General features: G+C 50.2%; 2 protein-coding genes and 1 pseudogene across 5 annotated transcripts; all 3 read left to right on the forward strand.

Moving 5' to 3' along the window:
- Window positions 1–3,250: 3,250 nt before the first annotated feature.
- On the forward strand, window positions 3,251–4,474 carry LOC118882070 (annotated as a pseudogene).
- Window positions 4,475–13,584: 9,110 nt separating this feature from the next.
- LOC118905941 (left-right determination factor 2-like) lies at window positions 13,585–16,670 on the forward strand. 2 transcript variants are annotated; one of them, XM_036872986.1, is made up of 5 exons: window positions 13,585–13,834; window positions 14,617–14,645; window positions 14,748–14,863; window positions 15,078–15,320; window positions 16,307–16,670. In XM_036872986.1, the coding sequence occupies exons 1-5, from the start codon at window positions 13,585–13,587 to the stop codon at window positions 16,668–16,670; spliced, it is 1,002 nt and encodes a 333-aa protein (XP_036728881.1). The 2 variants fall into 2 exon arrangements, with proteins under 2 accessions (XP_036728881.1, XP_036728871.1); XM_036872976.1 differs by having other exon boundaries at window positions 14,617–14,863.
- A 6,316-nt stretch (window positions 16,671–22,986) lies between these two features.
- PYCR2 (pyrroline-5-carboxylate reductase 2) lies at window positions 22,987–27,063 on the forward strand. 3 transcript variants are annotated; one of them, XR_005017760.1, is made up of 7 exons: window positions 22,987–23,248; window positions 23,551–23,621; window positions 24,635–24,814; window positions 24,909–25,130; window positions 25,348–25,440; window positions 25,594–25,789; window positions 26,344–26,482. XR_005017760.1 is itself a non-coding variant. In XM_036836431.1 (7 exons), exons 1-7 carry the CDS (start codon window positions 23,182–23,184, stop codon window positions 26,507–26,509), a joined length of 963 nt encoding a protein of 320 aa, XP_036692326.1. In that variant the 5' UTR covers window positions 22,987–23,181; the 3' UTR covers window positions 26,510–27,063. The 3 variants fall into 3 exon arrangements, 2 of the variants coding, with proteins under 2 accessions (XP_036692326.1, XP_036692335.1); XM_036836431.1 differs by having other exon boundaries at window positions 25,626–25,789; window positions 26,344–27,063; XM_036836440.1 differs by lacking the exon at window positions 23,551–23,621 and having other exon boundaries at window positions 23,007–23,248; window positions 25,626–25,789; window positions 26,344–27,063.
- Window positions 27,064–27,700: the final 637 nt, after the last annotated feature.

Raw genomic sequence — 27,700 nt, forward strand, 5'->3', positions numbered from 1 at the left:
TTGTGAAACTCCTCCCTCCACCCTTCCCCTGTTTCTCTTTCCTGGCATTCTCCTACGTAGGCCCAAAGGGGTGGCAGGGGCTCAGCCTCCCTCAGCCTCCCTCCTCTGGCCTCCCTCAGAGGCAGATGGTTTCTCATTCCAGGACAAGGCAAACAAGTCCTTAGGACTGAGAGACCCGCCTTAGGGCTTTGGCCTCAGGGTCCTGTCCCCAGACCGCCTGGCAGAGGTCATCCCACCCACTCCAGCTGGAGCCTTCCTTCTTGCAAGGACTCTGAAGGCTTTGAAAAAAAAAAGTATTATTCTGTTTATAGATACCCAGTAACAGGCCATGTTAACACACGGCAATAGCAACATCTTCCTCTGAGAGGCTGCCCGCTGTAAGTGGTCGCGAGCAGGTTAAGGGGCAAGGGCTGCGCTGTGCTCTTTTGCAAACAGCATGTCAGTTTCAGCCCCGAGTCTCATTCGCAATCTCACTGCCTCTTCAGGCTTCTGTGGGGCACACCGGTTGCTTTCCTTCTGCAGGATTTCGGGCAAAGTGTTGGGCTCCTACATCCCACTCCTTCAGTTTGTCCACCTCAGAGGCTTCTCCAGGCTCTGGGGAAAGTTGGGGAGGGGAACCCTTTTCTTAGAGAAATCTTCCTCAGGAAAGAGTCAAGGGGCTGCACAGTTCTGTGGTTAGTGCCCCTAGGGGAGCCTAGAAGCTGCCCTTGGACAAGGGACTTGGGTGATGTCCAGGGATGTCTCTTTTGCTCACAGAGCCCTGGTCAGCCTCCCACTGAAGATGAGGCTGAAATGCATGCATCCTCGTACACGAAGCACGCTGACCTAAATTCACAATGAGGAGACATGGCCTCAGGTCTTTGCCAAAGAACAAATTCTGATAGTGAAGACCCACAGCCCTACTTTCTCCAAAGTAATAGGTGATTCCTTAGGTTGGTCCCCTTTGAAGGACTGACTCTAGAGCAAACAAATATTATTTGGGAACATAAAACGCTCAAAAATTATAATTAGTATTCTCAGAATGATTTTTAATTGAATATATAGTTGATTTCCAATATTGTGGTAGTTTCAGGTGTACAGCAAAGTGATTCAGTTATACATATATATATATTTTTCTAGTTCTTTTCCATTATAGGTGATTACAAGGTATTGAATAGAGTTCCCTGTGCTATACAGTAGGTCCTTGTTGTTTATCTACTTTGTATATACTGGTGAGTATCCATTAATCCCATACTCCTAATTTATCCCTCCCCCAGTCCTTAGGTTGCTTTTCGTTTTGTTTATGATTTCCTCTACTGTTCTAAAATAACATTTTTAGAGAATTTCCTGAAGGTCCAGTAGTTAGGACTCTGCGCTTTCACTGCTGAGGGCGCCAGTTCAATCCCTGGTCAGGGAACTAAAATCCTGCAAGCCATGCAGTATAACTAGAAAATAAAATAAAATAAAATATTTATTTAAAATAAGAAACAGCAACAGAAAGCCTAGGCTATAAAGTCATGAATATTTCAGAATGTGAAGCCACAGGCACTGACAATAAATATAAATAAACAAACAAACAAATAAATGAATGAAATGAAATGAGAAATGTAGAGGTTCAACCAGGTCTGGATATAGAGAACAAAGACCACAGAGTGGGGATGGACAGGGTTGGAGGATGAAATTTTATTAAAAGAAAAAAGAAGAGGAAGAGATTTCCTAAAGTTACCTTCAGATGAGAAGGGCTCATAGATCTTGGAGTAAAGAAGGCATTCTTTTTTTTTTTTTTTTTTAATTGATGTATAGTTGATTTACAGTGTTGTGTTAGTTTCAGGTGTACAGCAAGTGATTCAGTTATACATATACATATATATATTCTTTTCTATTATGGTTTATCACAGGATATTGAATATAGTTCCCTGTGCTATACAGTAGGACCTTGTTGTTTATCCATTCTATATATAATAGTTTGCATCTGCTAATCTTAAACTCCCAGTCTGACCCTCTCCCACACCCCCTCCCCCTTGGCAACCACAAGTCTGTTCTCTATGTCTGTGAGTCTGTTTCTGTTTCATAGATAAGTTCATTTGTGTCATATTTTAGATTCCACACATAAGTGATATCATATGGTATTTGTCCTTCTCTTTCTGACTTACTTCGCTTAGAATGAGTGGCCCAGGGTTTATTTTGGACCCATAGCTTTTTTTTTGGCTCTACAATAAAGAATATTTACATAATAATGGTAACATAAATGTCACTTACTTGTTTTCAGCATTTAAAATCAACTTATAAACAAAGGACTAAACAGAATGTTAAGGTTACCAATCTTGACATTGCAAATGCCAAGGTGTAGCTATTACAGGGTTGGGAGACCAGGGTGGGTGAGGAGGTGCAAGACATGGTCGCTTCATAGTCTAGTTTTATGTGATGCAAAAATAAGACACTCTCTGCAGCTCAGGGAGCAGGAAATAGAGGTTTTCATATATTGTTTAAATTTGCAAAAGTGATGAAAATAACTAAAATTACCAATGCATTTATTAAAAATTTGAGAGGAGGATGGAATCCAGAATGAGGGGGGAAAAAGAGCTAAATGCTTGTTTTTCGTAGCAGGGAGTCAACAGATACGTCTAAGGTAAGAAATCAAGCATACTGTTTATGGTTTGGGAGGTAAACCGTCAGAAGTGATGTTTGAAGAGTGGGGAAGGATGGAATGGGAGACTATTACTTTTCATTATAAATCTTTCTTTGCTATTTGATTTAGTACCATAGATATGTCTTTGAACACACACACACACACACACACAAGGCTCTTCAGAAAACTCATCAGCTCCCACCAGGAAACTCTCAGAGCTCCAAGAGCAAGCAGCAGGCCAAATGCTCAAAGGACAGCTTAGAGCTGCATTGCAGAGGAAGCAAAAAGTGTTTCCAGGAGGTGTCGGGGCTGCTTGGTGGCTGGAGTGTCACATTCCCTAATGAACATGCAGGAAGCGGGTAAAACACGCCAGTAGCTTCTCACCAGAGTGGATGGCAAAAGCTCGTTTCCTTTCCATGACAGTTGCAGTGCTGAGCTATTAACAAAATGCTGAAGTATCTGGGAAAAGGATCTGGCTCAGCAGGACAGAGCTAATCCTAGGGATTCCCAAATGACTCCACACTCGTTATTATGTATTTTGTTTACTCAGGCCACCTTTCCAATTACCCGTCAGAATGTGCAAATGCTTCCTCCCTGCTTTATCAGGTATGAGAAGTAGAGAATCAGGTAGAGAATAGGATCATGGTATCAGTACCATAATAATGATTATGATAGCAAATATCAATTAATGATGTCAAATATCAATACCACCGCCCTCCATTAACACTCTCCCCTGGACTGGTTAGAACTCTGGCTCCACTAGGATGAACTTAGCACTGACAGCCTAGAAAATATGATCTGATCCAGGCCTTAAAGAATTTTCCATCTAGAACAGGTGATCCTAAGGAAAAGGCCAAGGGAGTCCGCCTGTGCCCCTCGGCCTCGCCACCCGTCTCTGACTGTCCTCGCTCGTCCGCCTCTGCCCAGTCAAGCCGGGCGGCGGGCCCGAGCAGGCCTAACAGCAGCCCCTGCCCCTCCTCAAGCCCCTCTGCCGGAACCCTGGCTGCCGCCATCCTGAGGCTGCAAATCCTGAGACTCCAAACTCAACCACCTCCAGAGAGGCCAGCACCCAGCCTTCATCAACTACGACCAGCCAAGGCTATGTTTTACCAGAAGGCAAAATCATGCCAAATACCTTTTTTTTTTGGTGGTGGAATTGATGTTAGGATGGATGAAACTGAAATTACAAGTTTCTTTGCTAGATATGGTTCAGTAAGAGAAGTGAAGATAATCACGGACTGAACTGGTGTGTCCAAAGGCTATGGATTTGTTTCATTTTATAACGACATGGATGTGCAAAAGATAGTAGAATCACAGATAAATTTCCATGGTAAAAAGCTGAAACTGGGCCCTGCAATCAGGAAACAAACTTTAAGTGCTTATCACGTACAGCCACGTCCTTTGGTTTTTAATCCTCCTCCTCCACCACAGTTTCAGTGTAATCCAAACACTGGAGTAATCCCAACACTGAAACTTACATGCAGTCTCCAACCATGATCAATCAGTGTGTTCAGGCTTATCCTCCTTATCCAAATTCACCAGTTCATGTTATGACCGGATATCAGCTGTGGGTTTATAATTATCAGATGCCACCTCAGTGGCCTACTGGGGAACAAAGGAGTTAACGTTATTCCTCTGGATTATACAGCTGTTAACTACCGCTGTAATGAAGTTGATCCAGGAGCTGAAGTTTTGCCAAGTGAATGCTCAATTCATGAAGTTACTCCATCCTCTGGAAATGGCCCACAAAAGAAATCTGTGGGCTGAAGTATACAGACGGTGGAATCGTGTCTATTTAATCCAGAGAGCAGACTGAGAAACTCCCTTGTTACTCAAGATGACTACTTGAGTAGGATAAGAGTTCATCACTTTATTTTTATTTATTTATTTATTTTTAAAATTTTATTTATTTATGGCTGTGTTGGGTCTTCGTTTCTGTGCGAGGGCTTTCTCTAGTTGCGGCAAGCGGGGGCCACTCTTCATCGCGGTGCGCGGGCCTCTCACTATCGCGGCCTCTCTTGTTGCGGAGCACAGGCTCCAGACGCGCAGGCTCAGCAGTTGTGGCTCACGGGCCTAGTTGCTCCGCGGCATGTGGGATCCTCCCAGACCAGGGCTCGAACCCGTGTCCCTGCATTGGCAGGCAGATTCTCAACCACTGCGCCACCAGGGAAGTCCTAGAGTTCATCACTTTAGAAGTGAAGAGTTCGTCATCACTTTAGAAGAAGTTGGGCAGTGCTTAAGTCTGTTTGATCTTCTCTGCTGACTTTCTAGTCTCACAGGAAGTTGCAGATTTTGAATAGTAAGAAGAGACGGAAAGTTTTTCAACTATTATAGAAATTTAATTCTGAATTTTGATAAATCACACTCAGACTTTTCTATACAAGTTATATTAGATTGCCTAGTTTTATTTTACATTGAAACTGTTTTTCATTAGACATTTACTTAGAAACTGATTCTGTGTTCAATATATAGTTAAAAGTAAAAAAATAATTGAGAATGAAAGGAATAACTTTAAGATTTATCCGTAAGGATTGTTTTTAATTGACATTTTAAGAGTTTAAAAGCAAATGCTGATTTTCAAAAAAAAATTGTTTTAGAAAACCTATTTCAAAAGGTCAGAATTTTGATAGTTTAAATACAAGCACTTCACTTCTCCAACAAGTACCTGTGAACAGTACAATATCTATGATGTTGTGCTTTTATGATTTGTCCAGAAATTTACCACAAAAGCAGAGTTTTTAAAACTGCATTTTTTTTTCACACTAGTGGCTTGCTTTTTTTTTTTTTTTTTAATTTTTATTTATTTATTTATTTATTTTTGGCTGTGTTGGGTCTTCGTTTCTGTGCGAGGGCTTTCTCTAGTTGTGGCAAGTGGGGGCCACTCTTCATCGCGGTGCGCGGGCCTCTCATTATCACGGCCTCTCTTGTTGCGGAGCACAGGCTCCAGACGCGCAGGCTCAGTAGTTGTGGCTCACGGGCCCAGTTGCTCCGTGGCATGTGGGATCTTCCCGGACCAGGGCTCAAGCCCGTGTCCCCTGCATCGGCAGGCGGATTCTCAACCACTGTGCCACCAGGGAAGCCCCTAAAACTGCATTTTTAATCAGTGGAACTCAGTATATAGTTAGCTTGATTGAAGTTTTCCTTATCTAAACCCAGTAAAACAGATTCCAAACAAACAGTCCAATCAGTGGGTTTACATTTATTAGTTCAAAATATTTTATCTTGTCTAGAATCCACACATAGAGATATCCGATTGGGATGGTAATTAGGATAATTAAATTCTGGGCCTAATTCTTTTTAAACGCTCCAAAACAAACTAAACTTTATTAAGTACATAAGCTTCTCGATAAGTTACCATTCTCCTTTTTTTCTTTTACTTTTTTTTCCCTTGAAATGCTAAACTCAATGGCTGTATCTTAAATTGTGCAAAATATTGGTATTAAAGAAGGCTGAAACTTTGTTTTTTTTTAAACTTATTTATTTTTGGCTGTGTTGGGTCTTCGTTGCTGTGCACGGGCTTTCTCTAGTTGAGGTGAGCAGAGGCTACTCTTCGTTGCGGTGCGCGGGCTTCTCATTGTTATGGCTTCTTGTTGCGGAGCACGGGCTCTAGGCACACGGACTTCAGTAGCTGTGGCTCGCAGCCTCAGTAGTTGTGGCGCACTGGCTTAGCTGCTCTGCGGCATGTGGGATCTTCCCGGACCAGGGCTCGAACCCGTTTCTCCTGCATTGGCAGGCAAGCCCTGAAACTTTTTTTAATGTTGCTTAAAAGTTACTCAGAGTACCTGAAAGGAATTGTTTTTATAAAAATATTAAAATATTAGTTATTTGTTAAAGAACAGATAAGTTTTTATTTTTGTTTTTTAGCCTGTTTCCTTTTTTAAAGTAAAATATGTCCAGGAGAGTCAAGGAAGTTTTGGCGTTTCTAAACCACAAAAGTTGTTTAGCAATAAGCATATCCCAAAAATATACTAGATTTAGCGTTAACAGTCCATTTTTAGATCAGCTAGGTTCCTCGTTAGACAGTGTAAACTGTGACAAACAACTAGAGATCCAGAGCCCCTTTGCTGTATCCACAGTCTTGCTTTTCCAGTCTGTAGCACCATTCTTCCAGGAGGTTTGCTCCTAGAACAGGTGACGTGAAGAAGAGAAGTATCAATATAAACAACTTGAGGGCTAAGCCTTGGAAAGGTAGCAATGGGATAATAATGTTTTCCTTTCTAAGGGAAACACTTGTATCAGCATCATTTGACCTGCCATGGACATGAGTTTAAAGTGGCTTCCTGGGTTTTCTTTCATTGGCCAGCCCCTTCACTAAAACATGGAAACTCCATTTTTCCCTGACCTAATGAATCTTCCATGGGCCATGTCATCAGTGCCCATTGTCTTACAATTCCTAATAATCTTCATTCTGAATCTGAAGGGAAGAGTCTTTTAACTTAAGGATTCCCAAGAGTGCTTTCTTATGCCTCAGAATTCGAAAGTGCCCTGAAATTTGTTCTTTTTCAAATTCCCTGTACTTTTTTGTGTGTGTGTTATAACATTCTTACATGTATTATTCTATGATGAAATCTCCAGTTTACTATAAATGATACCTAAATTCTAAAGAGCCAATTCTAATTATCCCAATATGACCTTAAGAAAAGTAAGGGAATAAATTTTTATTTGTGTGCTGTTTTGTTGGACCGAAGTATTTAAAAAGGTAGAAAGAAGAGACAAAATTCTGAACCTTTCAAAATGGAAAATTAAACTTAAAAGTGTGTTCCTATTACCTATGTTGATATTGTCTTTGCATAAATGAATAAATAGAAATAAAGAAAAAAAATTTTTTTTCAAAAGGATTTTGACCTACTTATTCATGTCATGTTATCTAAAAAGATGGTGGGGATTTGGGTGGGGAGTATGTGACAAGATTTAGATCCTTGAAGTTCAGAAGTGTAAATATTGTTCGGTTTCTTAATCTGGCCAAGTTAGTTTATAAAAGCAAATCTTGACACACTGAAAAAAAAATAAAGAAAAGGCCAAGGGAATCACATGAGATCAAGAGAATCAGGACCCAGCTCTGGCCCTGATGACTCCTGGCTGTGTCTCCAAGGGCAGGGAGGCAGTGGAGGATGTGTTGTCAGGTGAAAACAGAACGTGTTACCACACGGATGTTATCACACACCTGGGCTTGTGCAGGTCCAGACGTTCTGGAAGCTCATACAAGATTTAGTATTGCTTTGGGGAAGCAGAGCAGAGGTTAGAGGTGAGCACAGGAGACGCTTCTCATTGTCTGTCCATCTGCCAAGTTTGTCAACTTTAAAGTTGTATGTGTTGGTTATTAGTTTCCTGAGTCAATAGTGGCCTCAATCTGGACTAAGATCTCATGTGTCTAATTTCCATCCAGATATTCTTCTCTTTTTCCCCTGCCGCCCACCCCCTGCCTCTCTCTTTTTTCAGCAAGTGCAGTTCGAGCACAAACTATCTGCCGGGCACCATGTTAGGCATGATTACACCTAGAGGGTGTCCGTCCCTCGCTGAGCAGGTGCTCTATCAGGAGAGCTGCACCCCAGCATCTCTTTCCAGAATGTCACAGGGAGCGTCATCCCCCTGTTTTCACGAGGGACCAAGGGCATCCAGAGAACATAGTGATGAACTGGGCAGGGAGAGATGGGGGTGCTCAGAACATTAGGAAGGGTTTTCATAAAGGAAGTGAAATTTATGCTGAGACTTGCCAGATGAGAACATTTCAAAGATAAAAGAGAGATGAAGAATGAGCCACTAGATGACCCTCCAGGGGGTGTTCTGTGAGAGGCCTGAATGCTGAGTGGAGGGCGGCTGTGAGGGGCAGGACGCGGGGGTGGGAAAGCGGGCTGGGCCTCGGGGGAGGAACCTTTGTCTGTGTTCCGTGTGGCCACGAGAGTGACAAGTTAGGCGTCACCTGGGCAGAGAGGCACGGTTCAGAATCAGCACCCTGGGCTCCTGGGTCCTATGTCACGGTCCTTGAATGTGAAAATATTCAGAAGTACTGAAGCTGTGGGGAAAGACACAAAAGGGCTTTTTACCAGAGGGAGAAAAAAAAAACCTTTCTGTTTGTCTGCTCTTACTCTCACATGTTCAGGGAAAGCCCACAAAAGACCTCAGGGAAAAAATTCTTTTCCCTTTTTTTTCTGGTCACTTTATTTCCTCTCATCACAGGCAATCAGGAAGCTGAGGAACCCTCTGGAAAGGGCTGGGTTACGGTTCTCCTTAATGGTAGGATGGGATGCTTTTCTCCCACAGGACTGCTATCGCACTGCCACCCAACCCTGCTCTCCTCCACCCTCGTGTGCACGCGCAGAAGCTCTAACATTCAGATTCCTGGCCCCAGGCCCCCATCCAAGACCTTTAAGGAGGTCTGGGCTGGGGTCCAGGAATCCGTAGTTACACCAGCTCCGCAGATGATTTGCCCCCAAGAGCCTCCTGTGGAAAAACACCCAGACCTGGCGGAAGGTGGGAGGTGCCCGAACAGGGGTTGTAGAGAAGCTGTCTGGGGCTGAGGGGAGGGGAGGCATGGGGGGGCCCACCCCTGACACTCAGGGGCTGCGGGCTTTGTGGCTCCATGATGGCCAAGCTGTGCTGGATGGCCGGGCCGGGTGACTCCAGGTCAGGGAAAGCGGCTGCAGGAGCCGTGGACTGGTCTGGGGAAGACAGAGCAAGGCTGCCAGTCTGGGTTATCTAAAGGCCACCGGGGGCGGGGAGGAGACTGGTCGTAAATGTCCCCAGTCCTAACGCATGTGCATGCCAACAACATGCCAACCAAACAGACGGGAGGCGGAGTAATTGCATGCTTGTACAGAATTCACACGATTACACTTAGAGCATTCACAACATACTATCTCTGGGAAAAAAAGTCTTCACAAACTTTTCAAACCCCTAACAACACACGTTCGTAAACAGTATGCACTCCTTCTACCTTAGAAAGGTCTGATTCAGACAGTTTTGTAAGTAGTCTCCCCTTCCACAAGGTCAGTGGAGGCTATTTTACAATTTTTCCACTTTTCAAGCCCAACCTGACCCCACAGACTGCCTGACCAGACTCTCCCCCCAGATCCACAGTCAGAGGGGAGGCCTGGTTCCCAACTCTGCATGACAAAGGGCAGCTGCCCTTCCTCCCTGCAACTAATAGGTCCCTTGAAAAAAGTCTCCCAATCCACATTCACCACTAGCTAATTGCTCAATTATTTTATTTCCCCAACAAAACTCTTCAGTCCGCTTGGAATCCACATTCAGGACTAGGAGCCTGTGTCCAGGAAGCCTCAGGAGTCTGGGGGACTCGCCCTCTGTCTGTCTGCCTCCCCTGCCTCCCCTGCCCAGCCCAGACTCGACCCTGGATTGACTGAGTCCCCAGCTTGCCTGGGGCTTATGGATGCTCCCAGCCAGCTTCAGGGGGTCCTGCAGGACCATGTGCTGGAAACAGTTTGAAGGTGTGGAAAGATTTGGGGCTGGGAATCGGAAGACCTGACTTTATGCAGGCATCCATCATTATCTGTGTGAGCTTGGAGATGCTGTCACCTCTCTGGGCCTCAGTTTTCTTAGCCCTAAAAACCAGGGGGCAGGAGAATGGATGGGATGGTCCACTTCAGCCTTAAGCCCTCTGATTTTACAGAGTAGCCAGGAAAAGGCCGGGGATGGGGCACCTTGCTGGACAAATCCTCTGAGGGTGACCAATGCTCCCAGGCTCTTGCGCCTTAAGGGAGATTGGGAAGGATTTTCAGTTTCCTAACCGTGGACCATCTGCCCAGGCACCAGTGGCCCTAGGAGCTCCCTGACCACCGGACCCCAGAAGCCCATCCACGAAGACAGGACTGGTCCCGGTCAGTTCCAGCTCCCATGAAGGATTCAGCCCTAGAGTCGGCTCCGTGCTGGGAGGCCAGCCCAGGAGCCCAGTGAGACACCTGGGAAAGGCAGAGAATCCTGCAGAGGAGGGTGCTTCCACTTTACTTTCTTATCTGAAAAACTAAGTTTCAGTTTAACTGGTCAGTTACCCCAGGTGCAGAAGCGGCTTCTGGGCAGAGAGGCACGGTTCAGAATCAGCACCCTGGGCTCCTGTGTCCTATGTAACGGTCCTTGAATGCGAAAATATTCAGAAGTACTAAAGCTGGGGCTGGGGGACTTGCCCTCTGTCTGTCTGCCTCCCCTGCATCCCCTGCCCAGCCCAGACTCGACCCTGGATTGACTGAGAGGTCCTCAGCCCTGAGGCATCTCCTCGGCGCAGTGGCTTGTCAGGGAGCTGCAGCACAGGGGCCCCGCAAGGCCTCATCGTGAGCTTCCAGCCCCGGGGAACTCCGGGGGGTCTAGATGTTGGGAGCCTGGAGAGGGGGCCTCGGCTTGCAAGGGCAGCCTGGGTGTCATATCCTTGGCACCACCCTGGCCAGTGATAAGCCACATCTCTTCCTCTCACCCAGCAGCGAGCGTGGTGGGCTACTGCATATTTATGGAACAACTTCCAGGGACTGAGGGCCACAAGTCCTGGGTCTCCTGTAAATGTGACACTTCTGCACCTTTTGGCCTGACTTAAGGCCCAAATGTTTGCATCAAGTAAGTCCTTTCCTTGCTAATCACTTGCAAAGAAAGGCAACAGCTCTCCTTTTGAAGAAGGCTACACTTTTCACAGGGAGAGCAGGAGGGCCCCCTCAGGCCGGACCCACAGGTGGCGCCTTATATTTCAGGGGGTGTCGGGACAATGTGATATATGAACTCCAAGATGGGATTTGAATTCTGCCTTGTGAATTACACAAATGCTGAGGAAACAGAGGTGCAAGAGGAGGAAAGGGGAGCAGAGAAGCAGTAAAGGTCATGATTGTGTTGCCCCCTGAGAGGCTCCCAGCTCTCCCCCATCCATTACCCCTCCCACCCCGTTCAACTGTCAGGATTTCTGTATTTCCTCTTACCTTGTCCTGTGAGTGCGTTTGACAGAATCCTTGTGTTTCCTTCCCTTCAAATAACCCGAGCTCTGCCACTTACTAGCTGTATGACCTTGGGCAAGTCAGGTACCCAGTTTTATGCCTCAGTTTCTTCATCTATAAAATGGGAACAATAATGGCAAATTGTGAGGATAAAGAGTTAATGTATATAAAGCACTCAGAACAGTGTGCAGCCCATAAACAATATTAGCCATTATGATTATTATCAGCATTATTATTTCTCCCCTTCCTCGAATTCAAAGCCCCCCCCACCTTACTACTAAAACCCAAGCAAATGCACACGCACAGGTATATGCATACATCTATCTATCTATCTATCTATATATGTACAGACATAGGCGTATGGTGGCAATTTGTGCTCTCATCCGGGGGAATTCCGCCCTCGAGCATCAGAAGGTTCTCTCTTCCTCTGCCTGGGACATGTGAGGAGCACAGAGGCAGGGGGATGGCATGAGAGACCTGTCAGTGACACAGCATACCCACAGAGGAGGCCAGACTGCCCCCTGCTGGGAAAGGGCTCAGGGGTGCTCCCTGCGCACTGGGCCCCTCGGCCCCCAACCACCGTCCTTGTCCTCTTCCACCGTCATTGCTCACCTCCCACGTGACAGGACAGGGGGAGGTAAGGCTGTCTCGTTTTGGGAAAGGCTTCCTCCTGCGCATACTCAAATCCCCTGTGCCAGGAGGGGCATCGGGGACTTGCTGAGCGAGCGCAGGCAGTTTCCTTCGTCGTGTGTGTTCTGACTTCGCATCTGGAAGATCTGCGGATGCTGGCACCTGCCTCCTAGGGCTGTTGTGAATACACGTTCAGGGCCCAGAACACTGCCTGGCACAGAGCAAGACTCAGGAAATGACTGCTCTTCTTGTCATCGTCATTTTTAGAAAGGTGCCCCCGAGACTGCAAGAGCAGGCAGATGGTAACCAGAGCAAACCCTCTAGGGTGCTCACGACACCGGGCGCTGCACCCAGCGTCTTACGCGTGTAATCCGTTCAATCTTCACACTAGCCCGTGAAGTAGACCTGTCATCGCCCCCTCCTTCAGAGGAGAAACTGAGACACTGAGAAGTTAGGGGACTTGTTAGCAGGTCAAATAGGCAGCAAGCAGCAGGCCCCCTACTTGAGCCCAGCCAGCCTCAAATGTGTGTTCGAGGAGGCACTGGGGGCTCCCACCCACGTGACTCTGGGCAGCTCTGTTGTTCTGAATCCGGGCACGACCTGGGCTCAGACTGCGCTGGTGCTGTGAGCCCGCGGCAGGCTCACTGTGCAGAGGGCTCTCCGGAAGGATGCTGCACTCGGGGGCTCCCTCACTGCAGTCCTGTGGTTGCAAAGACATTTGCAGAAATCGCTTCTCCTGGGACTGGCAGAGAGCCGAGCTGCCAGCTTCCCTGTCCTGATAGCGTCTAGCTTCCTTCTGTCACGGGGAGGACAGGGTCACCTGAGGGACTGTGGAGATGAGCGGGAGGGGGCTTGCAGGGACTGGAGAATGCAGGGAGGCGACTCAAGGGGCTTCTGTGAAAGTGCCCCGAATGGGTCCTGGACCGGAACAGGCAGGAGTGCAGAACACGTTCCCTCCTTCCTCTCAGTGAGCAAACCTAGACCCAGACTGGCCTGCAGGAAAGAGATTTAAACAGCCGGCTAATGGGACACTTGTTTTCACAGAAGCGGCTCACTTTTTCATAGACTAGGACTGGGGTGGGGTCAGGGAAATTCAATAGGCACTAAAATTATTATTGAGCTGCCAGACAGCAGCGGTCAGAGGCCCCAGGCCCGTGTGGCATCCAGACAGCCCTTTGTGCCCTTTCTAGACAGCCCCCTCCTCGGGGCTCAGGGACCTGTCTGGCCGCCGAACTCCCAGGAGGTCCGAGGGGTGTGACCTCCCTCCCTCCCGGGCTCCCTCCCTCCCACCCCCCAGGCCCAGCCCAGGCCTGGCTATAAAGCTGGCCCAGCCTGGCCCTCAGCACACCCAGCTGGGACCCTCCCGGAGCCTCCTCCGGGGACACGTCCTCTCTGCCCCTGCCTCTCCCGAGCAGCATCATGCGGCCCCTCTGGCTCTGCTGGGCGCTCTGGGCGCTGCCCCTGGCCGGCCCCGGGGCGGCCCTGACCGAGGAGCGGGTCCTGGGCAGCCTGCTGCGGCAGCTGCGCCTCAGCGAGGCTCCCGTCCTGGACGAGGCCGATGTGGAGAGGCTGGTCATCCCCGCCCACGTGAGGGCCCAGTACGTGGCCCTGCTGCAGCGCAGCCACGGGGCCCGCTCCCGGGGGAAGAGGTTCAGCCAGAACTTCCGAGGTGAGGCCCTCCCTCCCTGCTGCAGCCTGGTCCTCGTGGGGGGGGGGGCGTGCTCTGGGGAGGCGGTCTGGGGGCGCAGGGTCCACAGGGCGATGGGGAGGGACCATGGACTGTGAGGAAGGCTGGGCCCGGGCCCCTGGTCTCTGTCTGCACTGAGGGCCCCACCCCTCGGGGCCAGGAGGAGCTGGACCAAAGCTAAGGCATCAGAGAAGATGAGGATGGAGAAGAGAAAGCAGAGCCAATGGGAGCGTGTGGGTGTGGCGAGAACCCTGGCGCAGTCTGGCGTAGGGTCAGGGCTTCCGGGGTACCATTTTCACATTGCCACTAGTAGCCTGACCTTGAGAAAATGGTTTTAGAATCATCTTTTTGCTTCTCTGTTTGTTCCTCCGGAGCACTGGTGTGACTGTAGCTGACCCATCTCCCAGCGCTGTGAATATTAAAGTGCGTTATTCTGGATGAAAAGGTGTAGGGACAACACTGTAGCGTAACGCCGAGCTATTCAGCTGTCAGGGATGCAGCCATCCTGAGTCCTATTCAACCTCTTACCTCCCTGGGCCTGGACTCACCTCCTCAGTGGCCAGAGCTAGACCCAAGGCCAGGTGTCCCCAGGTGAGGATTCTGATCTTCAGCATCTCAGCTGAGGTAGCACTGCCAGCCTTCCCGCTGGGCGGAGATTGTTACAAACAATGCCCAGACCTATAGGGGGATAGGCATTGGCCCTGCCACCCTCAGAGCTCCCCTGGTGCCCGGAGGGGCCCCGCTGACCCCGCTCGTGTCCCCAGAGGTGGCCGGCAGGTTCCTGGTGTCCGAGGTCTCCTCGCACCTGCTGGTGTTCGACATGGAGCAGCGGCTGCCGCCCCACAGCGAGCTGGTGCAGGCCGTGCTGCGCCTCTTCCAGGAGCCGGTCCCCAAGGCCGCGCTCCGCAGCCACGAGCGGCTCTTCCCGCGCAGCGACCGCGCCCAGGTCACCGTCCAGTGGCTGCACGTCCGCGACGACGGTTCCAACCGCACCTCCCTCATCGACTCCAGGTGGGGAGGTGGCGGCTGGGGTGCGGGGCGGGGATGAGGAGGGGGGCTGGGCCCGGCGCGGGAGGAGGGGTGGCCTGGGGGAGGAGGGGCGGCGCGGTCCCGGCCGGGCCCGGGGGGGGGGGGGGGGGGGGAGAGGGCCCCCGCCCCCGGGGCCACCCCAGCCGTCCCAGTCCCACCCCTCAGCGCGGGCCTGTGTCTCCGTGTGGTGTCGCAGGCTGGTGTCCGTCCATGAGAGCGGCTGGAAGGCCTTGGACGTGACGGATGCCGTGAACTTCTGGCAGCAGCTGCGCCGGCCCCGGCAGCCGCTGCTGCTGCAGGTGTCGGTGCAGCGGGAGCATCTGGGCCCGCTGGCCTCCAGCGCCCACAGGCTGGTCCGCTTCGCCTCGCAGGGGCCGTCAGGCGCCGGGCAGCGGGAGCCCCAGCTGGAGCTGCACACCCTGGACCTCAGGGATTACGGGTAGGTGCAGGGCCAGGACTCTAGTAGACTGGGTGGTCCACGCCCACCGCGGCGGGGTCCAGCTGGGGGGCAGATGCAGATAGCACCAGGATGCAACTGATTCCCCACTACATGTTAAGAGTTTCTAATGGTAGAAATTTTTATTATTCAAATATTTTATTGAAAATATCTTCAGGGAATTCCCTGGCAGTCCAGTAGTTAGAACTCCTCGCTTTCACTGCGGGGGAGCGGGGTGGGGGTGGGGGCAGGTTCAGTCCCTGGTCGGGCAGCTAAGATCCCGCAAGCCAACCGACTGGCAAAAAAACCCAAACAAAACCAAAAACCGAAAACCAAAAACCAAAAAACTTCAGATATTTTCAACGAGCTTTATGTTGTCATTGATACATATACATTATTGTAATCATCTGTTTTCACTCTACCCTTTTCCCTGATTAATTCTTTGAAAAATATTAGCATTAGCGGTTACTAAGGTTGAACAGCTTTCCTCTGGCATTAGTGAATTCTTTCTTCTTGGGACAAGTTAGCTATTTGGAGTGGATGGAGCTGTGCAGTAGAGTGATTAATAACAGGCCTTTGGGATCATACAGCCTGGGTCCATGTAGCTTTGCCTTCTACTGCTGCAGGAACTCTGGCACGTCAGTTAACACCTTTGGGTCTCTGTGTCCTCATGTGTAATAGGAATAATACTGGAACCTCTTCAAGGTTCATCTGAGGATGAAATGCAGGTATCATCTGAGATAATATATGTAAAGTACTTAGTTCAGTGCCTAGCATAATAGGAAACCTTTAGTAAACAGTAACTGATTTATAATTTATATTTGGATATGTTTATTCATTCACCACTTATCACAAATAACCAGTTCCTTTTTAATATGAGAGATGAATCATAAATCTCCCTCCAGATGCCCCACTAAGCCCCGCCCTGAGCCCCCTGACCTCTGCCCTCCCAGCTGACCTCTGACTCTGCCTCTCCTTGCCCCCCACAGAGCTCAGGGAAACTGTGATCCTAAGGCACCAGTGACCGAGGGCACCCGCTGCTGCCGCCGGGAGGTGTACATTGACCTGCAGGGGATGAAGTGGGCTGAGAACTGGGTCCTGGAGCCCCCAGGCTTCCTGGCCTATGAGTGTGTGGGCACCTGCCAGCAGCCCCCAGAGCCCCTGACCTTCAAGTGGCCATTTCTGGGGCCGAGACAGTGCATCGCCTCAGAGACGACCTCGCTGCCCATGATTGTCAGCATCCCGGAGGGAGGCAAGCCCAGGACCCAGGTGGTCAGCTTGCCCAACATGAGGGTGCAGAAGTGCAGCTGTGCCTCGGATGGGGCGCCTGTACCAAGGAAGCTGGAGCCGTAGGTGTGGGGTGCAGCCATGGAGGCCTCTGACTAGACACGTGCACAAAGCAGGTCTTAACATAGGTCTTAATTTTCTACTTAGCAAGTTACCCCTGCCCCAATTGAGTGCCCCTATTTTACCTTTCTCGTGTGTTCTTCCATTTCTTGCTCTCCTGTCCGTCACCCACCCTAAGCACTTACATGAGTAATTAATGCAACCTGATTGCAGAGCTGTAGAAGGAAATCCCAGCCTACTTGTTAAAGGATATAGCTGAGCATGGACAGATTGTCAGCTAGGAGCTTCTGTTCTCTAGCAGATTCTCAACCGAGTATGGGACAACAGACCCTACAATGAGAAGTGGGAAAATAGACTGATTTACTCTATTATGTGATGAATTAAAACAAAACAAAAAATCCCTCTGTTTCCCCTAGGTGGGGAGGAGGTCTAAAAAGAACCCCCATTCACCAAAATGTTGATCCACTCTGGGCTTTTGTACATATACTTGGGTCCCCAGTCCCCTGAGAGAGTGCTAGAAGGGAGGATGAAGGGCTTTAGGCTAGGGGCAGTGGACAGGGTATCAGGACACCTGGTTTCTGGATCTAATAGGGCCATAAACTGTGACCTCAAACAAATGCAGACGCCTTTGGGCCACCATTTCCTTTTAAAAAGGAGGATTTGGGATTCAGCTCTAGGACTTCATTGCCCTGGGGATCAGACAGCCCTAACCTCACCCACTCCTCTGCTCCTCCAGAGACAGAGCATTGCCTGTGCATATTTAGGTTATTTCCCCCACTGTTTTAGAGAACTTATCACCAGAACCCACATGTATTTACGTGTTTGGTTTTTTTAACTTAGCAAAAAGAAAACAATCGAATGTAGATAATCTGCTGAAATAAAAGTGATGTTTCACTCTGTGTCTCTGTATTTAATTTCTAGTGTCCTTTACGTAGGAGAGAGGGAGCAATAATGGGGAATGAGAGCGACATAAAGATCTGAAGAATCGGCGTGACCAAGGTCCCCCAACCCCTAGGTGGCGCTGAAGACTGTAATAACGGTTTAGATTCTGCTTTCATTTGTAATATTTATATCCCTCCAACTCTCATTCCAAAAATAGTATTGTAAACAATCACTCACATATGCCATCTCCTTAGAAAGCACTTCAACCTTTGCAATAGTGGTTCTGGGGACAGGGCAGGCAAGCGAATGTTTACTGAGCATTCAGTCTGAACCTGGGAGCTATGCTAGGCAACCTCATATATATTATATGACTTAATTCTTGCAACTACTCCTTGAGGTAGGTATTATTATTCCCATTTTTCAGATGAAGAAATCAAGGCTGAGGCAATGCAAATCTATGGGGTAGAGATCAGCATGCCCCATGCTCTGCTGATGACACAGGCATTAGTTAACATGTCATTTGGAAGCTGCCACATCTGGCAACTCCCCTACATTTACCTTTCCCGCTCAGCGGGGTTTCCTTATGCCTGACTTACTGACGTTCATGGATTTTCTATTTTGGTGTACAAAGCTAATTAATAACAAGTGAATAGCAAAGGGGAAAAGGAGCTAGTCTATGGACAGCCAGGACTTGAGGACTTGGCAAGAATATTGTTGGAGATGGGGAGAGAAGATTTGTCTCTGACTTTTAAATGGCTATTTTACCTCTCTAAGACATCAAAATGAAGAACTGCCACTTGGCATGTTGTGAGTACCAGCGCATACAGTCGCTTTCTCTACAAGAAGGATATCAAAATCATCTAAAGAATTCTACCAGCTTCTCAGTGATGTATCTGTGGCTCTAAAAGGTCTGTGGACTCCCAACCAGTCCCATGCAATCAGTAGCAAGGATGGGACTGCTCACATCATCCCATGCAAGCTAAAAATATCTAGGAGATCGGCTTCGTTTCAAAATGTAAGGATGTGCTCATCCGCACAGGGAGACAATGTGGTAGACAAAATGTTCTCCCCAAATACGTCCATGCCCCCCAATCCTTAGAAACTGTGACTATGTTCTGTTACATGGCAAAGGGACTTCGCAAATGTAATTAAGTTTACACACCTTAAAATAGGGAGATTGGTTTGGATTATGCAGGTGCACCCGATCTAATCACATGAAAGCAGAGAACTCTCTCCAACTGGAGGCAGGAGAGATGAGGCAGAAGGGGAGGTCAAAGAGATTCAAAGCTTGAGAAGGACTCAATCTGCCATTGCCGGTTTGAAGATGAAAAGGACCATGAGCCAGGGAACGTGAGTAACTTCTAGAAGGTGAGAATGACTCCCAGCTGACAGCCAGCAAGGAAAAGGGACCTCAGTCCTACAGCCACATGGAACCAAATTCTTCCAACAACCTGAACGAGACTGGATGCCGATTTCCCCCCAGAACCTCCAGGTAAGAACCCAGATCAGCTGACACCTTGATTTGGTGCACAGAAGCCAGTTGGGTCCACTCAGATTTCTGACCCACAGAATGTGAGATAACAAATCCGTTTTGTTTTAAGCTGCTAACTTTGTGGTGAATTCTTATGGCAGCAGCAGAAAACTAATACGGACAGTGAACCAAATCCCATTAGAAGTGAGCTGTAATTACAATTTTTTTCCACTGAATAGATAAAGGAACAACATTAAAGATAATTTTGAATGAATTGAAAACCACCCATAATTCCACCATCCTAAAACAAAATTGTTTCGGTTTTTGAATCTCCTGTTCATACACAACCTGACCTGTTTACATACAACATCAGTATGTACCTGTTTTTAAAAATCAAGGTTAAGGGAATTCCCTGGCGGTCCAGTGGTCAGGACTCAGCGCTCTCACTGCCAAGGGCCCCAGGTTCAATCCCTGGTCGGGGAAAAAGCCCGAGCCCGCAAGCCGCGTGGCATGGCCAAAAAAAAACAAAAATCAAGGTTAAGGTGTGCCTTACCGCATATGAAAAAGAGGTGTAGAGTCATATTCCAAAAGAGTCACATTGATTCTCTTTAGGTGGTAGGATTACAGGCAGTGTTTATTTTTCCATTTGATCTAATTTCTAATTGTTCTACAATATAAACATGGATTATTGGTATAAGAGCAACAACAACAAGGCAAAAATGCATGCAAAGTGTGACTCCCTGGAGATTCCTACATCAGGAAGGACTAGGAGTCCAGGGGACCTGCCGTTTGACTGGCTGGGAGCAGTTCAGGATTCGCCCTCCTTCCCTGGATCATCTCCATTCTTAGGAAGATAAGCCTGCTATCCGGAGACAGACCAGGAAGGATGCCCTGAAGCCTTGAGAGTGAAGACCCTGGACAAGTGAAGGCAGAAATGAAGCACTGTCCACTTTGTTGGGACAGCTGGAGGTGAAGAGGGGGCAGGACCATGGGGTGGGGGGTGAGAAGGGAGGAAGGGCAGGAACAGCCAAACCCATCTGACTGGTGGATGAGAGGATCAGAGGAGAGGAGTGAGGTGGTCAGCCCTGGAAGCTTAGTGAACTCCCCGTTTTCTTTCTGGACTTCTCTGTCTGTTCAGATGAGTAAAGTGATAGAGTAGGCACCCGAGAAGACAGGTGCCAGAGAAGGAGAGTGTATGTCCATGGCAGGGTGGCAGCACCAGGCTTCCAGAAGGTATATCCTAAGTGGCTGGGTGGGGAGGACGGGTCTTCTCGTCTCGTCTCGTCTCATCTCATCTCATCTCAGCCGTCCAACACTTGTACCCAAAGGAACTTCACAGGCATCAAACGTAATGGCCATGGGAGCCACAGCAGGGGCCGCTGCACAGACGAAATGAGCCTTTAGAGTCAGCAAGGTCATTACAAGAAAATGAAACGGGATTGCCTACAATTAAAAAATATATTTAAAACTTCATACGCATAAACTTTAAACTTTGGAGATGAAAAAAAGAACACAAAGTACCACAAAAAATAGCCAGTTTCTGGTCAGGAGTTCACATGTTCAAGCTTAGTCAGGAGGACCAAGTGCTTTGGCTGCTCCCTGTCTTACGTGGCCTGCCCTGGCTGGGAATCAAGCCAGCACTGGGGGCCACCAACTCGGCCTCCTTTCCCAGGCTCTCCAGTCCTCCTCATGTTTCACCTCCACTCCTGGAAGCTGAGGCAGGAGTTACCAAGGCAACCAGGTAAGGGATGGATGTGTGTAAGGGGACTGACAGGTGTGAGATACTGGTGTCTCCTACACCTCACCCCACTCCAACACACACACACACACACACACACTCACGCACACACACACACTCGGCGCACAACCTTTTGTACTGCAGGCCAGAGCCAGACAGCCAGGGGGCCCTGCAGCCTCCCAGTGGACCATGGGGAAGCCGAGCATCCCTCAGAAGCACAGGCACCGTTAGGGAGCTCTGGTTCCCGTCCCCAAGGTCCTCATGGTGTAGGTGCTCCTTCTGTTAGTGTGCTGCTCAGCACCTTTCCTAAGGGCTGTGTCAGAAGTCCCCCTCTTCCTTCAGCTAGTTTGAGCTGTAGGGTTTCTGGTGTCAGAGCCCATGCTGGTGACAACTAGGCTGGGCTGCAACATGGCCACTATGGGAAGCATTTAAGGCTTCTACACACTGAACCACGAGATCGCACTCTTAGGGATCCAGGCTAAGGAAATAGTCAAAGAGTTAGGCAAAGACATTCTCACAGTAGTATGAACAATAATTTTAAAAATTGATATAGGTTTTATGAAGATAAGGACTTTTGTCTGTTTTGTTCGTGGCTGGATCCCCAGAAACTGGCTCAATAAATATATATTGAATGAATTAATAAACCTAATGCTGATCTTTGAGAGCATGGCTAAATTAGTACAGTGCATCCATTTAATGGAACGCTAAGTAGTCACTAAAATCTTGTTTTGAATAACTTTTCAGTGACATTGGAAAATATTTATTGTATATCTAGTATAGAAATTTCAAAACCACATGTATATCATTTATTTCCAATGATGGAAAAGGTATGTATGCATACAAAATAACGTGTAAGGAAACACACCAAAAAATGTCTGCAGAAAATGATCCTTAGGAAGTATGGCTATGGGTGATTTTGACTTTTACTTTTTTTGTATTTTCTAAATTTTTTCTCAATATACATGTATTACTTTCCTAATCAGAGAAAGTTATAGAAGTGTAATTTTGCTTCATAGTAAATATTTGGTCCTCACATTTTTAAAATTAATTAATTTTTGGCTGCGTTGGGTCTTCCTTGCTGCCAAAGGAAGCGGGGGGAGGGCTACTCTTCATTGCGGTGCACGGGCTTCTCATTGCTGTGGCTTCAGTAGTTGTGGCACGTGGGCTCAGTAGTCGTGGCCCGCGGGCTCTAGGCGCGCGGCTTCAATAGTTGTGGCGCACCGGCTTAGCTGCTCCACAGCATGTGGGCATGTGGGATCTTCCCAGACCAGGGATCCAACCGGTGTCCCCTGCATTGTTAGGCGCATTCTTAACCACTGCAACACCAGGGAAGTCCCTGGTCCTCACTTTTAAGGGTCCAGAAACTCAAGAACCAGGGACTTGTCCTCCTGGACGTGATCAACTTGAGGAACATTGCAGAAAGCAGCCCACTGCTGGGGGTGGGGTGTGGATTATACGGAAAGGCCTGTAGAAAGACTGAGAGAGGCGGTGGGGAACCAACGGTCTCTCCTGCTGTTCTGAGACGCCTTCCTCTTGAGACGCCATCTCTTTCCTCTGTCACCTGTTCCCCGTAGTACTTATATTTACTACTGATGAAAAAGTAAACATCACATTTGTGGAGGGTTTTAAAGCAAGTGGCGGTGGTCGGGGTTACTTTAGTCAGGCTCTAAGGAGCCCATCATTTCCTAAACAGAGGAACTGACCCTATTCGCAATCTAGTTGATAAGACCAATCGCGTGAACCACGGAAGTTCAAGTGAGTAACCGCGGCTCCCCCGCCGCCTCCCTGCGCGGGCCGGGAGGAAGCGGGCGGCAGCCGGGGGCCTCCCAGCTCCAACCCGGATAATCCCCGGGCGCACCGAGGCGCCCGGCTCGGAGCCCACAGGTCCCCAAGCTCCTGTCTGAAGCCCCGCCAAGAGCGTCGTCACATTCGTCCCCTCAAATCAGCAACCTGGAGAGCTCCTCTTGCCCTCGAGGTGCGGCTCATGGCCAGCACCAGCAATAACATTAGCCAGACCTCTACCCGGCCTCAGCACTGAGCCCCAGGCGGCTTCCAATGGCTGGGATCCCGGGCCCGCAGGGCTGGTGCCCACACGAGGCGGAAATCCCGGCTTCGCGCGCCGCGTCCGAGATTCCACCCGCCAATCCCGTGTGCAGGAGGCGGGCACACGGCCTCGTCCCGGTCGCGGATTGGTCGCCCTGGAGGGGCGGGGACACTTGGGCCCCTGCGGCGCAGTCGGTGAGTGTGAGTGAGGAGGGGTGGCGGGATCCGGCCCGGAAGCTGCGGGCAGCTCCCGGGATTAGGCTCTGGGGCTCTGCGCCCGCTGGGCCCTCCGTTCTCCACTCTTCTTTTAGGGCACCTGTGAGCCGACTTCTGCACAGGTGGCCGACTTCTGCGGCGGCCCGGCAGACGCAGAGCCTGGAACCATGAGCGTGGGCTTCATCGGCGCTGGCCAGCTGGCCTGTGCCCTGGCGCGGGGCTTCACGGCCGCAGGTAAGTGCCTGGAGGCGGGAGGTGGATGTGCGGACGGTCCCTAGCCTACCCTGTGAACCGCCCTCCACCCCACGAACGTGAATGAATGAAGAAAGGGGAATTTGTGTCTGCTGGGGGAGAGGAAACTCCTCTTGAGCAGCAGGAGAGTCATGCCCGCATAAGGGATTGAGCGGGGAGAAGGACACTAGCAGCCCTCTCCACAACGGTCAGAACGTCGTGGGTTTTGACTCTCTGCTTTCCCAGGGAAAGCATGGGAACCGGGTGGGCCATGATCCCCAGTTGAAACGCCCTGTCTTCTGCAGGCATCCTGTCGGCTCACAAGATAATAGCCAGCTCCCCGGACATGGACCTGCCCACAGTGTCCGCGCTTAGGGTAGGTGGGGCAGGGGGGTAACTGGGGAAGAGGGTGAAGGCCCAGGAGAAGGATGGCCTGATGAGCTGAGCCACTGTGCTGGTCCATGGTCGGCGCTGACCTACCCACCAGGAGCATCATAATCTTCCACCTTCCATGGTGCAGCTCAGGGTGGTGGGAGCACCCAGACAGACAGACTTGGGTTCCAATCCAGGTACTGGGGTGGTTAGAAGGTTAGTTGAGGTTTTATGTATGGAAAGCACCTGGCACATAGTAGGTATCCAATAAAATACTCACTTTTCTTCATCCACTGGCTAAGTGGCCTTATGGTACTCGGCTACTCTGAGACTCAGTTTCCTCATTTATAAAATGGAGATCACAGTAGCCACTTAGCTGAATTATTCTGAGGCGTAAAAGAGCGTGTTGGGAAGGAACCTGGCAGGTTAGTTGCTCCTCTGTATAAAAAAAGAATATCCCAAGTCTTCTCCCCAAACCTGAGCAGTGTGGGAGGGGACGTCTAATGAGGCAGGCGACAGGCGGTGTCTGTGCCGGGGACGGCTGATGTTACCAGCACTGGAGGGCCCTGCTTCTGTGTGGAGTCTTAGAGAGATGGGTGTCCTCCAGCCCACCCCTGGACCACACAGAGGCCGCACGCTGATGAACAAGTGTCTGGAGTTGGGATACGGCCTCGCTTCCGACCATTGGGCACTACTAGCATTTCACCTTTCCCTTTGCCAATTTCTAGCCATGGAGACTTCTTACCTGGCAGAGAGGTGCCTTGGGTGCCAGAGAAGTGGTGGGGATGGGGGACAGCTATTTCCTGGTTGCCATGGGGAAGCTTGTCCGCATCCAGCACCTATGCTCACTTGCCCGGTAGCAACATTGGAAAACTTTGTTCCAGTGGCGGTAGGGGCAGACCCTGAGGGGCTGGGGCAGGGAATTCCAGGCTTGTCGGGGGGTTCAGCTGCTCCTTGGGAGGCCCTGGGCCTAGTGAGGCTGCTGCACACTGTGAGCCCAGTGGTCTCCTCCCGCAGAAGATGGGTGTGAACCTGACCCGGAGTAATAAGGAGACAGTGAGGCACAGTGACGTCCTGTTCCTAGCCGTGAAGCCACACATCATCCCCTTCATCCTGGACGAGATCGGGGCCGACGTTCAGGCCAGGCACATTGTGGTGTCCTGCGCGGCAGGTGTCACCATCAGCTCTGTCGAGAAGGTGCCCATCTCGGCCCTGGCAGTCCTGTGTGAGGGGAGGAGGGGTGGGTGCTAGTGGGACTGGCAACTCACTCGGCCCTCTGCCTTAACCCCAGAAGCTGATGGTATTCCAGCCGGCCCCCAAGGTGATCCGCTGCATGACCAACACGCCCGTGTTGGTGCGAGAGGGCGCGACAGTGTACGCTACGGGCACCCACGCCCTGGTGGAGGATGGGCAGCTCCTGGAGCAGCTCATGAGCAGCGTGGGCTTCTGCACTGAGGTGGAGGAGGACCTGATTGACGCCGTCACGGGGCTCAGCGGCAGCGGGCCTGCCTATGTGAGGCCCTCATATACTTACGCAGCCTTCCGGGGACCCAGGGGCGCAAGATGGGCTGGCAGGCAGGCCTGGGCTGGGGGTGTCACCCACCTCTTGGGCAAGGCAGGCTGGTGGAGGAGGTCAACCCTTGGAGCTAGTTCCAGTCATCAGGAGAAGTAGACCCTAGGGCGTGCCCCTGAGTGCCTGCTGCCCCAGGGCTCAGTGAGTGTCTCCACAGGCGTTCATGGCCCTGGACGCGTTGGCCGACGGTGGGGTGAAGATGGGCCTGCCCAGGCGCCTGGCTGTCCGACTGGGGGCCCAGGCCTTGCTGGTCAGTATCTTCCGCCTGCGTGTTCTGGACCACAGGGTGGGGATGGGGTTCTTAGGGGTCACTGGGCCGGGGCAGGGCTTGGTTGGGAAGCTGGGATAAGGATTGGGGAGGAGCGGTGGGTGTGGAGAAGCTCATCTCAAGGGGCACCAGCAGTTTTCTGCTCTAGTGCTTCCTTCCTGCCCTAGGGGGCTGCCAAGATGCTGCTGGACTCAGAGCAGCATCCGGGCCAGCTCAAGGACAATGTCTGCTCCCCTGGGGGGGCCACCATCCACGCCCTGCACGTCCTAGAGAGTGGGGGCTTCCGCTCCCTGCTCATCAACGCAGTTGAGGCCTCCTGCATCCAGACACGGTGGGTATCTCTCCTTCTCTGCCCAGGCCCTCTACTCCCAGCCAGCCGCAGTATGGGCTGCACACCGTCTTGCAGAATCTGCCATCTTTGGTCCTGTTACCAGTGCTGGAGTCTGTGCTCTGTTAATAACCACGATTTATTAGACTTTGTTAGCTAAGGGTTTGTAGGCCTTCATTTAATTCTCACACAGTTCTGATAGCTGGGGTTAGCTTGATTCACAGATGAGGAAGTCGAGGCTTAGAGATAACAGCTTTCCCAAGGTCAAACAGCTAGTAAGTGATGGAGGCAGGATTCGACCTCAAGTCTTTGACCTCCAGTCCTGTGATTTTTCCACACTCTCCCTCCCCATCTGATCACAGATAACACTTAAAGCTCTACATCTATGTAGTAACCCCTACTCAGTTAAATAGCACTTCTAGGAAGCTTAGGGGAGGTTTTGGTTTGGGGTTCTAAGTTTGGCTGGTACCAAGTCAGCAAGGGTTGGGGGTTAAGTGGATGGGGAAGCCTCGTGCAGCTCTGGCTCCTCCTTCAACCTCTTGGGGCTTTGTCTGCAGAGAGCTGCAGTCCATGGCTGACCAAGAAAAGGTCTCCCCAGCTGCCCTCAAGAAGACCCTCCTGGACAGAGTGAAGCTGGACTCCCGCACAGTGACCTCACTGACCCCCTCCAGCTCAGGGAAGCTCCTCACAAGAAGCCCAGTCCCAGGAGGCAAGAAGGACTAAGGCAGCCTCGGTCTGCCCTTCTGTCTGTGACCGGAGCCCTCGGATGAGGGGCGCTGTGCAGTGCAGGGGTGGGCTCAGTCAGTCTTCGGGTCCTTGTGATAAAACCTCCTTAAGTCTGTTCAGACCAAGCAGCACTAGTTTCCCCTCCTGTCTCGGGTTAGAAGGTGCTCTGAAGGGGTGGTTGATGCTGGAAACCAGATGCACACGGTTACAGGAGAGAGAGGCTGGGACTCCAGTCAGAGCCCCAGCTCCATAGGGAGGTCTGGAGACCTTCAGCTGATGACCCCTTCACCTGGGGTCCTCCAGCTGGAGCCCAAGGCAGGGTCAGTTTGTTGCCAAGTCAAGGAGGTGAGAGGTACAAAACATGACAAGAGCTTTTCTCTTTGAATTGGTAAATGGAAAAGAAGTGAGTGACTTAGAATTATCACAGTTAATCAGAAATGCACATATTAGACTGTGTTACATTTAACTCTTGCTTCAGAGGTATACCATTGAAAGTGTGTTATTCAGTGCTGCTAAGCTTAACTGCTTTAATAAAGCTTTATTTTTTATTACCCTGCTTTTCTTATGCTTTATCTTAAATCATCATTCTAGAGAACTCAAGGCCCTCTCCAGCTGCTCCAGCTTCGGGAGAGTACTGCCTAAAGGCAAGAAGTAGGGATGAGAGGAAATAAGGGACCAGACCCTGACAGCTGTAATGACACCCTGCTCCAGCCCGGCCCCTAGGGTCAGGGTCAGGGTCAGGGTCAGGAGATTGTGTTCTAGGATGAGCCAAAGCTCAGGGCAAAGAAGAGCCAAGTGGCCTTGGTGGGGGCCTGGCCGCAGCCCAGACACAAAGGAGGAAGCTGCCTGCTTGTAGTGGGCCAGGCACTACATCGGATCCAGACAGGTGCCCTCCAAGGGAGGAACTATTCTTTTTCTCACTTTATAGAAGATGCTGAGGCCTGAAGGGGATAAGCAGCTTACTCCAGTTGAGTTGTTCATCAGTCGTGGGGCCGTCTGTACAGCTGGACTGAGCCTGCAGTCTCCCCGTGCAGGCCGTGTGCCTGGCGCTTGTCCCCACCAGCTCCTGCCTGTGGCATTGGCTTTAGCGTCAGCTCTGAGTTCACATCTTAGTTCCCACCGCTTTCAACTAGGCGACCTTGGAGAAGATACTGAATATCTTGGACCTCAAGGTTTCATCCCTAGAAA

This window comes from Balaenoptera musculus, chromosome 1 (assembly GCF_009873245.2).
Source record: "Balaenoptera musculus isolate JJ_BM4_2016_0621 chromosome 1, mBalMus1.pri.v3, whole genome shotgun sequence".
In the NCBI taxonomy this organism is placed as follows: Eukaryota; Metazoa; Chordata; class Mammalia; order Artiodactyla; family Balaenopteridae; genus Balaenoptera; species Balaenoptera musculus.